Raw genomic sequence first — 14,177 nt, 5'->3', positions numbered from 1 at the left:
GTCGCTTTTGTGGTTTCTCATTTTCACGCTTAGACTGTGCTCAGATGTGAAAGTATTTACAGTTGTTTGAAAATCGCACACCGAACATAACCTGCATAATTTACTTCTCCCAGTAAGCAGGTGTGTGCTCTAGCACACACTAAACTTGTTACGTGCAAGTCGATTGTTTGAAGGGGGCAGTGGGTGTTGATGAGTTTTGGTGTTTGTTTGGTTGGTTTTTTTAAGATGCCTAGATTGTCATAAAGGACTTCAGAGGTTCTGTTGCAAAGCTGTTTGCTTTAACTCTGTTTAGGGTTGGGTTTGTTTTTCTTTCACATAAAGAAAAAAATCTCCAAAAAATGAAAAATGAAATTCAGTTAGCAGGTCTATGGTAGTGTTAGAACTATCACGGTGAATTCATTGATCAGGAACTGGAGGAGGCGTTGTCTTGATGTCACAATCATTATCTTGCACGTGTTAGCTGCTAGTTGGACAAAATCTGAATGTATCAACCATTCCTCCCCATGCAGAGTGAAGATTTCCACATATATACGCAGTACTGCACCAACTACCCAAGGTAGGAACACTAGGTTCGCTTTTTTCAGTTGTCCCTTCTCCTGTTTATGTAACGCAAGATACAGTCTGTGCAAAAAAAAAAATCGTGCCCTTTCTCCTCTCCAAATTGGAGGGAGAAGCTTACCTTTTTTTCTTAACTTGTTATTTTGTTTATTTTTACTCTTCTTGTCTCTCATTGCTATTATCAACCTTTAGAAAATGATGGTCTTATTCTGCATTGCTCCAAACGTGTGATTCCCAGCAAGAGGGAATGATTGCATGTCAAAGGAAAATATAACTAAATTCATAATTTAACTTAAAAAACCAACCAATAAACCAGCAGTGTTTGGATTAGGAACCTGCTGCTCCCTTTTACAAGGGAAGAAAGAAATCTTCACCTACAGACTTACGGAGACAATGTGTCTTAAAGCTATGTATTGACGTTTCCAGGTCGGTGGCTGTGTTGACAGAGTGCATGAGGAACAAGACACTGGCCAAGTTCTTCAGAGAGCGGCAAGAAGCGCTGCAGCATTCTCTGCCCCTGGGCTCCTATCTCTTGAAACCTGTCCAGCGCATCCTCAAGTACCACCTGCTTTTGCACGTAAGCACCAACTTGAAATGTGTTTCATTTAGGGCTGCTGCACATCTAAGTTCCTGTCTCTGCTACAAAGATTCTGGGTTTCTTTTAATGCTCTGTCTTTGGGGTTTGTTTCCTACATATGGAGACTCTTTCTGTCTTTGTCATTTCACAGCATATGCATATATTTGGAGTGGGGAATTTATCGTAATTGTTTTAGACACATTGAATCAGTCTGTGCATCCAAATAATTAGTGGTTTTTTTTAACTGGTCTGTAATTCTGAAGTTGTTTGGAAGATTCCTGTCATGAATAAATAACTTTGCACACAGTTTATTGTTCCAATGCAAAACAGCATTTTTCCACATGTTGCAATGCTGGAGGTGGTTGAAAGAAGGAGTAAATACATATAAAAACCCCGATTGGTAAGAATTTTGTGGAGAGGAATGACTGAGGAAGTGGGAACTCTTTCCATATTCAGTGAATTGAGTTAAGCAAGTTTCGGAAATTCCTGCTTTACTGTTAACGTTTTCCACATATGTTTCCTATTAGAGAGTCATGTTCTAGTGAAGTGTAAAGACACTGATCCTCATTTAAAATGTCTGGTGCTTTTCTGCTCTCCAACTGTAAAGTAATGCCTAGTATAATTCCATCAGGGTTTTGTAAGTGTGTAGATATGTTCTGTGTTTTAAGAAAGCCATTAAACGCTGTCTGAAAAGGTCGCCTGTTGGCGTGCTGTGCTCTCTTTCTGTGCTTCTCTGCTCACATCAGCTGCTGCAAGTATAGTCGCTGCTAAACTGACCGTAAAGGTTTGGCTTTGTTAGTCATCTGGTGTTAATCAAAGTGATAACAACATGCAGTAGTTACAAAGGCAGGAAAGTTGCATTTGGGTGATCACAGTGCAAAGACAAAATAGTACAGATAAAAACATAGTATTGCGTCCGGCTGAGAAAAGTAATTTAGAAATAACAGGATTTTTTTTTTTTCCCCCTGTCTTAGGAAATAGAAAACCACCTTGACAAGGACACTGAGGGCTATGATGTGGTGCTGGATGCCATAGACACGATGCAGAGAGTGGCATGGCATATAAATGACATGAAGAGGAAACATGAACATGCCATCCGGCTCCAAGTGAGTTCCCAAAGAGATTTTATGGGTGTTTGTGAGCTGTTTTTGTCAATATATATGCCATTAACGTTTTTGACTTTATCTTTTCTTTCAATCTTTGTCAGTCATAACCTAGTCTCCTGTTGAGTATGCCTGTGGCTGTTTGATCTTGGAGACCATAGTCATAGCTGCTGCAGGAAAATCACAGACATCTCTGCCCTACAAGCAGCATCCTGTAAAGCATTTATTTTGCAGTAATATGGAACTTAAGATAGCTTTTCTTTCTTCCTTTCCCTCAATTGTACAGCACTGCTGTACAACCCTAGGGCATGGCTTTGTTCAGAAATCCTGTGGTTTCCGATTTCTCCTCTTTGTGCTGATTAATTTTGTTTTGAGGCGTTTCTTGTGCTGCTTCTCATTTAAGTACTTTCCTTTCAGGCTTTTGAAGACTCATTATCAGTTACTTTGTGAAAAGTATAAACCTAGAAATATGATAGTTAGGAAAAGGTTAACTTTGCTTCAAATGAAGAATTTTTGAGGAGGAAGCAAAAGCGACAGCCTGAGTAACTTTTGGCATCAAGAGCAAGCTATTTTGTAGATGTTTTACAGAACGGTCAATTCTGTTTTCAAACTTCCCAGTGAATCGCGATTTTACATGACGTTTTCATCAGCAGTATTTATATTGCTTTAAGAAAATTGGGGGGATTTTTTGGTTTATAAAAGAGAGTAATAGGCTTATACCATTCTAGAAATCTGTGTCATGTTATTCTTTGTCCCTTTTTTCTTTTTAACATAAACGATACTTATTGGTTCTCATTTTTGTGTGTATTTTTTTGTTGTTTGTGTAGGCAGAATAGGGTTACATTTGATAATGTCTTGCCTGCAGCAGTGTAACCTTTACCACACATTGCTGGAAATGCATGCTAATGACTTACCAACAGTCTGCTATAAATCTGAGTAATGATAACCAGTAATATTTGGCAGTAAAGAGGGTTAAATGCTTTTGGAAAAGTGTGTGTTAATTATTTTTTTGTATTAATTTATTGAGCTCAGCTGGCAAATGTATGGGGTTGTGGAAAATGTTTATGTTCATGCTTACCCTTTTAAAAAGTAAAATCATTTTCTGCAGCCATAAGGGTTGGTCTCCTGTGGGCTATCACGCTGCCACTCAGTCTGTAATGCTGCAAGTACTGTGACAGCAGTTGCTGTGCAAAGGCTCCCTCAACAGCGCTGGGGACAGTCCCTGTGCTGTACCCTGGCTTATTTACAAATTCCCGGAGAGACCTGATAAAATGCTATTTTTTTTCATTTGTTATGTTTAATTTTTTTTTTTATAACAATATTGTGTATAGTCCAAAGTGTGCTGCTTTTGGATTTTCTTTCTGTGAATGCTCTAGGCTACATTTGTGCGTCAAATATACTGAGGTGTTTTCTAGCTGAATGCTGTATTAGGGTATAATATCCAAGAGAGACCAGCCTAGGATGAGGAAATCTGTCCCTGCTTTGCTATTGCTGCCAGGTTTAAAGTCTGATGGATGTTTTTAAAGATGTCCCTACTTAAGGTTTAGTCTGTTCTTACAATTTGCTGTACCATTCTTAAGTGCTATGTTGTTGCCACTGACAGAAAAAACAAGCAACTGAAGGAAACAAGAATAGTCATAGCTAAGCAACACAGACTTGTGAAGATGTTAGATGTTTCTCCAGCCTTTTTTTTCCTTAAGTAATAAATAAGGTGAGAGATATCTATGGTGTGTTTACAGATCATTAAAATTACAAATAAATCTTGACATCTTCAAATGATCAGTTAACTGAATCACTTATGGTCATCTAGTCTTCTGAAAAACATCTCTTCAATCTGGACACCTCACAGAGGTGTCTTCTGTGATGGTCCTACAGGACATAGAGATGGCAGCATAATTCATCCAGTGGGGGACCACGCAATTTCAGGAGGATACACAAGGCAAGACAGAATGTTAACAGAGATTGGTTAGGGACATAAAGGGAGAGGAGAGCAGGCACGAGAGAGACTGATGACTGAATTACAGACCATTCTCCATCTCTGTGAGCCCAGCAAGATGGAGTTGTGCTCTTTCACCACAGGCTACCTTGAGGAGCTCAGGGCTTTTCGCTGGGTCCACGCAGAGGTAACCAGTACTCAGGAGGGCATGTTTTAGTCTGGGCTTAGCAATAGGCCTCCAAGCAGCGAGCTGCAATGTTACACATAACCTAGCAACTTCAGTACCGGTGTATGGTGACTTTACTCTGAGCTTCATATCAGAGAGTGGGAATGGCCTCATCAGTTTTTGTTTGAGTCTTTGTTTAAGTCAGATCCCTGAAAAGAATGTTACTTGTGCTTCTTTGATCTGTTGCAGGAGATCCAGAGTTTGCTCACTAACTGGAAAGGGCCAGACCTCACAAGTTACGGGGAGCTGGTGTTAGAAGGAACATTTCGCATTCAGCGAGCCAAAAATGAGCGCACATTGTTCCTCTTTGACAAGCTGCTGCTAATTACAAAAAAGAGAGACGAGATGTTTGCATACAAAGCTCACATACTGGTATGTTGGAGAGCAGGTGGTCGTGTGCTAATGCTGCATCTCCCCAGAACTCCTCCGTGATTCACATCGTTGCCTCTCTTTGTTACAGTGTGGAAATCTTATGCTTGTTGAAGTAATACCAAAGGAACCACTTAGTTTTAGCGTCTTCCACTACAAAAATCCCAAAATGCAACATACTGTCCAGGTATGACAGAAGTCTCCCTGTGTACTGGGTAACCCGACTAATGACCTTGTGTTATTCCTGAGCCTGTGTAGTGCAGTAATGCGTTTTCTCATGGTGCTACAATTTTTTTTTTTAATCAGGCAAAGTCACAGCAAGACAAGCGCCTGTGGATTCTTCACCTGAAGAGATTAATTCTAGAAAATCATCCTGCTAAAATTCCTGCCAAGGTAAAAATTAAAAGAAAAAAAACACCACCATCCCCTTGTGCATTTAACTTAAAGCAATCTTGCTAGCTGCAAGATGCGTGGCAATTTACAGAAAGTTTAGACTCCAGGAGATTAATTAACATGTAGTGTCATTATGTTATTAAAAGTCCCTCAGAATTAATGAGAAAGTTCCACTAAAAGCAGCTTCTGAGCTTGGTACAGGAGTAGAAGAATTTAACTGGGTTAGCAGCATTGCTGTCCACATTAGTATTTGCCTGCTAAGACATGAGTAACAGAGATGTGGTGTCAGTTAGCTCCACTGTAAGAGCGTACCTTGGCTTGATACTGCCTGTCTTCACAACACCGAGGAGTGCTAATTGCAGTATGTGTAGACATTACTAAGCTAGTTTTAATCTGTCTTGGTTAGATATCACAGCAGTGAAGCCATTAGCAGCACGTCCTTCACTTCACAGATACACACACCCATACTGAACCCTGCATCCTGAGCCAGGACATCTGAGCCCTTTTTGGGGAGATAGCTAGCAAGCTTTGTGCCAGAGAAAATGAGGCACTGATATCATATTCATAGCTGTAATGTCTAGGAATAGGGAAACCTGGTCCTTTTATTTATGAAATCCTGTCTTGGAGCTCCAGGTGATATTTCCCAGTGTAACATATTGCACCTCTCAAAGGATGTTAACCCTAGTTAACTCTTGCCATGACACAGCAGCCACTGACCCATGTGGAAGCAAGATTTTTTTCTGTTTTATTTTTTCCTGCTGAGTTTTACTGCTTTTTTTTTTTCTTTTTTCAATGTTAGTTTCACTGATCAGTTTCCCTGATTTTTTTCACTCAATTTTATGCTATAACGGCTAAAAAATGCTACCTGTGATGGACATACACAGTGCTGTACTAATTCTTATTTTCAGCAGAAGAGAATTATGGGAGAAAAAAGCTCTAGCAGTTGCTATTACTAATTCTTCTCTTTTTGTTTATAATCTTTTTGGTGGCAGAGTTTATCAAAGGTATAATGTTTATGCTAGTACCTATGCTTACAATGTAAATACTCAGTGCAGTTTATTAGGTTGTAAAAAGAAATATTACAGCATGATCTCAGCTTTTGTATCAAGATTTTTGTCTTGCTTCTTATTAGGTTGGGTTTTTATCTGTGGAAAAATGTGCAGCCAAAAACATAGTGCCATTTTCTGCTCATAGAAATAATTTCACTTGAGAAAGGAAAACTCTAACCAAATAAATCTCTGAAGTTGTCTGCACTTTTTTTTTTTTTTTTGACAAAACATTAATTGCTAGTTACGAGCTTTCTCTCTGCCCAGATTTTGGATTTCATAGTAGTCTACGTATGACGCCTGGTGGAAAATTACTGAACTGCACCTGTAGAAGGGCAAGCAGGTTATGTAGGCTATTTTCTTACTTATTAGCTGATATGCTTGATAAAAAAAAATCCTGATTATCTTTCCTTTTAAAAAAATGTGACAAATTTTAAACGAGATGCTTCTTGTCCACATTTGATCTTACTTAAACCAAATGATGATTTATTTTTTTAATAGCTATTCCTCAAGGAAACTCCTAAAGGAAGCAAGGTCAATAGTGTTTTCTGTGCTAACAACTTCAGAATTGAAAAACAATTAGAGAGTTAAACTATTTGATTTTTAGGGAGGAAACGTACTGTGAATCACAAAAAGCTTGTGATTTACAGATACTAGGGCCAGTTTTGTGCCAATCCCAGCAATATGGAGGGGCATATCGATGGCTTTAAATTCTGAGACTTGTAGAAAGGTCTCTGGAGGTTTGTATCCCCATGGAGGAGACCCAGCATGTGCAACATCATCTCAGTGCAGCACACCCTCTGTCTTTAAAGCCAAAGTAGTTTTTGTGATCAGATGTGCTGTCACTGCATCCTCCAGAAATATCTCACACCAGGGGCGCCGTGGGTACACTCTCCTCCCCTTGCTCTGCCAGAAGGGCAGGTGGGCATGCAAGGCAGAGCCGCCAGGTGCAGTGAACAACAGGGTTTTGCGTGAAGCCCTGTAGATAAGCTCTGGTAAGCTCTTGCCAGCAAAGTTCTTCACATATATAATGTGTCCAGCACGCAGAGAAAGGCAGAAAATAATACTGCTAACCATATTTATTAGTTCAAAAACTAACTTTTGTTTGCATATAAACTCACTACTATCTGTAATATGCAATGTAATTTGTCCTTCTACTTACAGTTTAACTTTTTCATTTGTAATTTTTTCTCTTTCAGGCCAAACAGGCAATTCTAGAAATGGATGCCATACGTAAGTTGGTTCTTTTTCACTTTCAGTTTTAAGAATTAATAAAACCATCTTCAAAAGTTTGGCTTTAGCTGTTGGTTTTATCTGAGACAGAAGTAGGCCAGGCTTATGTTCTTTGAATTATGACCTTGCTGGAAAAAACAGAATTGGGTGCAGATCCTGTGCAACTGTAGGCATTGGGCTGACTGATTTGCAACCAACAAGTTATGTCTCGTGGTGAGCAAGGAAAAGGCAGATTAGACCTTCTCTAAACTCTGGCCACTCTTTTTTGCTTATTCCACGCTGACTAAACATATGATCTTTCCTGTTTTGTAGCATAAACTCCTTCTGGGTAGAACTCACTGAAGGGCTAGTGATAAGCAAATGCAGCTCGAAGTATGTAGCAGTGTTATGGCTTATTTGTGCTGGCAAATCCACAGCTGGAGGACAGCGAGGGAAGCTGCCAGCTGCTCACTGCAGTGCGCACAGCCTCTCTGGAAGGGAAACGGAGCCCAGTGCCCCCGTGACAGCAGCGGGGCTGGCCTCTCCAGCTGGCCTCCATCACCCTACAGTCCAGCGAGCACAGCAGCTGCTCTCCTGGCTACAGGAGAGAGCAACTGCGCCTGCAGAACAGCCCCAAGGAAACTCCATGCTGGGACCCAGCAGGCTTGTGCTTGTGTCTGAAGAGTTTGCCTGTGTGTCCCAGGAGCCAGGGCTGGAGAATGCGGGTGATGCTGCTGCCTGCGCTCTGCAGTCCCATCTGCCCCGTCCCTGCTGCTGCTGCACCTTCTGCTTGCTGCCTTTGCTGGCGCAAGCTGCGTTAGCTCTTCATGTTGCCAGTGATCCCTGGCAGTGTAGGCAAACGAGAACGATAGTTCTATGATATAAACGCCGAGGAAATCTTAGAGTAAAGCAGGCTTGTTATTAACTTACGTAGTTGTGTCGGTCAGGAAGGCTCTGGCTGAGAAACTGGCAAACAATTGAAGAGGGGAATGGTGTGTAAATGTTGCTGGGTTAGCCATCTGGAGCGAGGCACAGCTAAACGGGCAAAGCGTTTCTGCGGCTGGGGAGTGAACAGCTACCCTGCAGCAGCACACCGCCCTGCTGCTGTTGCTGCAGGCTCCGATGAAGTGCCACTTTGTCAGTCGTGAAGGGATGATGGCACTGCCTCTGGAGAGAGCTGTGGAGGCCTGTGAAGTGACACCCTTGTCACTCTCTTATTCCTTGTGCCTCTGCTTGTTCCACAGATCACCCAGGCTTCCACTATAGCCCTGAGGGAGAAACGAAATCATCCTACCAGCCTAAAGAAGGCAGTGCTCCTCACAGAGTGAGGAGGAAATCAGGTGAATAAACTTCTTTACCACCAAGATGACGAGAAGGAAAACAAACAGGGTTGTTTAGGGTTGAGTGAAGCTGGGCACTTGAAACTGGTCTTTAGCCTGTACTCCACACAGATTTAACATGCACAGTAGCTCTCAGATACAGGTGGAGTATCTTACTAACCATGTGTTGTTTGAGTGATTTATTTTTTTGTCTGCTGTTTGCATTTAATTTTATGGATATACATGCCTAGTGATGGATGCATAGAGAACAGTTGGTACTTTCTTATGGATAGAAGAATGCATATGCAAGGAATCCAATTGCATTATTTAAATCTGACATTTCTCCTCTCCACCCTAAGTAATTACTGTCTTGGAAGTGGTTTCGTCCTGATCGTGATAAGCTTGTTATTTCAAAACATGATTACTACCTTTACTTAGTGTGACATCTGCCTTGTGGATAAGAGAGATTTGAGAGGTGGTTATGCTGACTTTTGAGTTGTTTTTTTCTTCTCCTAGCTCAAACATACACCCGTAATTATTGTTAGTTTCCTCTTGAAGCCACTACAAATGTCTGTGTATTTGGGTGACTTCATATTGCAGTCACTGTGTTCCCTTCTTCAGCTAAAGACCTTTCCAATTTGGAGTGTGTAACATTGTGTGTTGGGAACGACATAAACAAGGTTCATGAGAGTACTGATGTAGTGATTTATTGTACAGCAGCATTTGTGAATGAAAGACAATCAAGTTTTAATTACTTTTCAGGGCATCATCCTTTGTTTCCGAGGTAAAGAAATGCATTGGGGCTGCTCTGCCTGTAAAGAGAGTAATGCAAAATACTGATCAAATGGCCTCCTATGTAACATTCAGCTACTTATACTTTTAAAGCCCTGCTAAGCTGTTAATCATAGAATCATAGAATGGTTAGGGTTGGAAGGGACCTTAAAGATCATCTAGTTCCAACCCCCCTGCCATGGGCAGAGAAATCCTCCACTACACCAGGTTGCCCAAAGCCTCATCTAACCTGGCCTTGAACACTTCCAGGGATGGGGCATCCACAACTTCTCTGGGCAACCTGTTAATACCCCTATGTATTTCTAATAGGAAACCTCCAGCAACTTAGAGCAGTAGCAGAGATGACCAAGTCTTTTGAAAGCAGGAATCTTAACATGGGATGAAAATTTACATGTGGCTTGTTGTACGGAGGGCAGCTGCTCTTGCATTAACAAACACGTATGCTCTTTGGTAACAGCTGTAGGTTTGACACTTCAACAAATACTTCTTTGTGAGGAAATTAAGTGATTAAGAAATTAAAGTCTAGCTTTCTTGCGTGGACTCAGAAGCTTAAATTTTTTTATCCTTGTTATAAAAAATTGACCAAGATGCCTATAAGCTACTTTGGGATGCTGGAGTGCTTTAAACATGTTGTTGTCTTTTTCAGAACCCTCATCTAGAGTCCATAAAGTTCTGAAGTCAAATGGTAAGCCACTTCGTCTACTGTTTATTGTCCCAGTGCTTCTGTACTTTGTAGAACAAGTAAAGATGGATTCTTTTCTCCTATAACTTTCCCTAAAAACGTTGCTGGGGGTAGGAAGCGTGCAAAGAAAACAAAACGTTAGTGTTTAAACCTAGTGTCTATTTTTCCACATTTGGGTTCTGGTACTGTAAACATCCTAGCAGCAGATAACCAAACACAGAGTCTCGGCCATTGTGAGTAGTTGCCCATATCATATCAGTGTTTCAAAATCAGGACCTCAAGTGCAACTCATGCTGTCTCTGTTTTATCAGGGACCTTATAGTCTGTTTGCTCAATTGCAGCTGCATTTAATCCCCTTTTGGGAATTCATAATTGGGATGGATATTAGTGTAGCAGTAAAACAGGCATAGGCTGACACCAGTTTGATTATTCATTTATGATGAAGTATATATTTCTGTTTTCAGATGTAAGTCCAGATGTGCAGAAGGTAAGCCATTTCCTATACTACTGGGTTTAGCACATTCAAATGACTTAGAACACAGTATTTACTGTAGAATCTGCGTCTTCTTGGTTGCGTTGGTTTTAAGAACAGAAACAAAACCATAAATCTTGTTTAGCGTCTCTAATAAGATTATTGGAATGAAAGCAATAGAAATACAACTGTTTCAGGAATATCTAATAAAGAAAAAAAAGACAGATCTGTATATTGATTCTATTTTATAAGATTATAGGGTATTGAAAAATACCACTATGATCACGGAAGTTCTGTGTATAATGATAGTGCTTATTCTTTGGAGCATATCTTTGCATTTATTAAATAAGACTGGAAAGCTTCAGCTTATTCTGATAGATATATATGTATATAATATATATATGAATCACAACACATGACCGAACAGAGCCGAATACACCTTAAGCAGACAGAAATGAGCATTTCTAATTTTTACATTTCCTGTAAGTACATTTTCTGAAGTTCCCAGTGCAGTTTGAAAGTCTTATGTTGAATTTGAAGTCCTAAGCTTGTATTTGGAATGGAATTTAAAGCAGGGATGTGTGGAAGATTTACAAACAGAATACATTAGATAAAACTTCACTGGTATGCCGTAACACTGAAGCCCATGATTGGAGTGGGGTTTTTTGCGTATATTTTTTCAGTTCTAAATATTCTGTGGAAAAATAGTGATTGTTTAACTTATTCCTTTATAAATCTCATTTCAGTGCAGCTAACTGAACGCAGCTTAATCATTGCCTATAAGGCTGATGTGAAACAGCATGTTACTAAAATATAAAATCTCTATAAACTTCTAAACAAAGTTTTGTGGTGTTTTTTTTAAGCGGATCAGTATTGAAGGAGCCCTATTATCTCAAGCCACCAAACTAGGATCAAATGAAGCCCTGCTGAATTCTAGGAAAAAGGTTTCCTTGGAACCCAGTGGGCTAGAGAGCCAATTTCAAGAGTCCAATGAGCCAGCCTACAGCAGCGATCAGGACGAAAATCTCCAGACTTCTGCTACGGAACAGATCGATGCTGATGATGAAGAAGAGTCTGAACAGGTAGGAAAAAGAGAAGGAAAAAAAAAATCCTTTTTTCCTGGGTAGCATGGAAAAGGGATTAAAGTTATCTGTAAAACTGCGAGGAAGCCGGAATGTGTTACAAGTGTTTATAACTCTTTCTCCTTAGAAATGTTTTTATTTAGACATCACACAACACTTTTCTTGTATTTTAAGAGAAGATATACAGAAGATTAAATCTCCACTGCTTGAAAGAGATTTTACTTAGCCCTTTACACTGTCAAACTCAAGCCTAGTTTTGACAGAAAGCTATTATTTTTACCTGTTGCACACAACTCCTTGCTTCTCCAGTTGATGCCATGACAGAAACCTTTTTAGGCCACATGCAAACACAGTGCTTTCAGGTGTCAAAGCAGGGACTTGAATATTAAGTTAAGATTCAGGCACTGCCACGTGTGATGGGATGTTTCTGGACCTGCGAGCTGCTGGCAGTAGATAGGAATATGTGAACTTTAATATAAGATGTTGTGAGTAGGGTTTCTGAAGATGAGAATCTTTATCTCTTACTATTGCGCAGTCATTTGACGGGTAGTAGTTTTCCCCACTCTGCATGATGTCTCCACACATGTAGTACTTCTGAAAGACTAAAACACCAGTTTGGAAATGTGATTGTATTAAAGAATGTAAATTTTCAGTTTGTTTGGTTTAGTCGATGCTGAGGTCATATCCTTGTGTGGTCCATTTATTTGGTGAATTATCCAAACCCTATTATTGAAATTCTTTTTGAAGTTTATTGCATATTTCCTCTTTGAAATTACAGTATTTGCTTTGTAAATATTCAATAAAATAGTATCTCATGTCAGTGTAGTGCAATGTCTTGCAATTCTCCCTCTTCCTGACATGAGTAAGTACAAAAGAATGAGTAAGTGCAAAGAATACCACTATAAAAATGTGTAATAGTAGCTTACTGTTTCATCCTAGGTGTGGCAACAGTACCTTCTCAGATTCCCTCCGTTCCCACCATGTGTGTCCTTCACTCTGAGTTAATTTGGACACTGCTCAGCATGTAACATTCTGACCTTCTGTTTTGTTTTGTTTTTTTTTCCTGGGAAGTTGAATGACAGCATATTTTTGAGTTTAGACCTCTTTCTGGTTTTCAAGACTGCAAGTCATAGCAAGACTATCTCCTCCCCATTTTAAACAAAAAAATCGTCACCTTTGAAAATTGAATTTTTGTGTGACCGCCGCCTTCTGCTATAACTTCAGCTGTGAAATTAAGCCCTTTCCCTTGTCTAATTTCTATTTATTCTTTTACATCTATATTTTTATACGCAGATTCTACTTTCAAACTTTTTTGCCAAGCTGTATGGATTGATTTCATTTAATTGTTTTCTAGGCTCTGAATCATTCTTGTGGTAGTGCTCTGACTACTCCTGAGCATTTTGTCCACCCACTGTGGATGCCTGGCCTGTTCTAGCTGCTAGTAATTCTTCTGAACAAGACTGTACAAAGAACCGCAGATTTTATTACCCCTCTCTTGCACTTTTCTTTAAATTACAGGGAGTGCAGCAAAACCCACTGCAGAAATCAAAAGGGGGAAGAAAAAGACTTAATAGTCAAGCTGCTGAAAATGTTGAAAAACGGAGAAGTGTTAATCTCAACAAGTGTGAAACACAGGTATATAATTTTTTTTTACTATTTTGCTATGCATTGTAGATGCGTCAAAGAAATCTGTGGGTTTCCTAGGTAGACAGATAAGTCATCTTCTGTTTATGTCATGTATGAATATTCGTATCATTGAAATATTCATCTGTATGATGAGAAACTATTCTTTTTGGAGCAGGGGAAAAAAAACAAACAAACCAACCAATCAGCATTAAGTTAAGCCGAAGGAAATTATCTTTCCCTCTCTTTCCCAGCCTTTGGCCAGGAACATCTACGGCATCCTTGATGTTTGCATTAGCAGGCATGTGGCCTTGCTGTAGATTAGATCTGCTTGCTGAGCTGGATGAAAACTTACTCCAAAAAGACAATGAAATTTTCAGTGGCATGTGCTAGAGAGCACAACATACATTTCTGCCAGGGTTATAGGCAAGGGGAAAGGGAGGAAAAGAAAACTTTTGGCACAAGCCCAGAGTCAGATTAGCTTAATCCAATTGTGAAACTGCAGAGTTAGCATAAAAGGTTTAATCTAACCCCTGCCAAACAAATTTGCCTTTAATTACTCATGCGTTAGCATGAGCCAGTGTCTCGTATTTGAAGTAAGGTGTTATTAAATGCCAAGAGTGAACTGTGAGCCGTGGTAAGGATTAGGCAGCAAAGTAGTCTGACGTTGCCACCTCGGCTCCCTGGCTCTCTAGCAAGGAGCCTGCCCACCCTGCCCCATCTTCACCTGATTCTGTGCGGTAGGACACCCTGGTGCATGGCAGTTCTGTGAACAGGAGGAATCGCT

The 14,177-nt window shown here is 40.0% G+C and overlaps 1 protein-coding gene across 3 annotated transcripts in view; it reads left to right on the top strand.

Annotated features, from left to right (window-relative positions):
- PLEKHG1 (pleckstrin homology and RhoGEF domain containing G1) overlaps nt 1-14,177 on the top strand; it is a 125,487-nt gene that overhangs the window by 107,072 nt on the left and 4,238 nt on the right. Inside the window, exons 6-17 of one of the 3 annotated variants that reach the window (XM_086625190.1) lie at nt 510-556; nt 985-1,135; nt 2,110-2,241; nt 4,590-4,772; nt 4,861-4,956; nt 5,076-5,162; nt 7,408-7,441; nt 8,665-8,760; nt 10,178-10,216; nt 10,678-10,700; nt 11,549-11,767; nt 13,286-13,402. In XM_086625190.1, coding sequence (XP_086481316.1) covers nt 510-556; nt 985-1,135; nt 2,110-2,241; nt 4,590-4,772; nt 4,861-4,956; nt 5,076-5,162; nt 7,408-7,441; nt 8,665-8,760; nt 10,178-10,216; nt 10,678-10,700; nt 11,549-11,767; nt 13,286-13,402 — 1,224 coding nt within the window. The remainder of the gene's footprint in view (nt 1-509; nt 557-984; nt 1,136-2,109; nt 2,242-4,589; nt 4,773-4,860; nt 4,957-5,075; nt 5,163-7,407; nt 7,442-8,664; nt 8,761-10,177; nt 10,217-10,677; nt 10,701-11,548; nt 11,768-13,285; nt 13,403-14,177) is intronic. The other 2 variants (XM_086625183.1, XM_086625197.1) reach the window with 2 other exon arrangements.

Source organism: Tauraco erythrolophus, chromosome 2 (genome assembly GCF_009769465.1).
Source record: "Tauraco erythrolophus isolate bTauEry1 chromosome 2, bTauEry1.pri, whole genome shotgun sequence".
Lineage (NCBI taxonomy): Eukaryota > Metazoa > Chordata > Aves > Musophagiformes > Musophagidae > Tauraco > Tauraco erythrolophus.
This window is presented reverse-complemented; position numbering and strand designations above follow the sequence as displayed.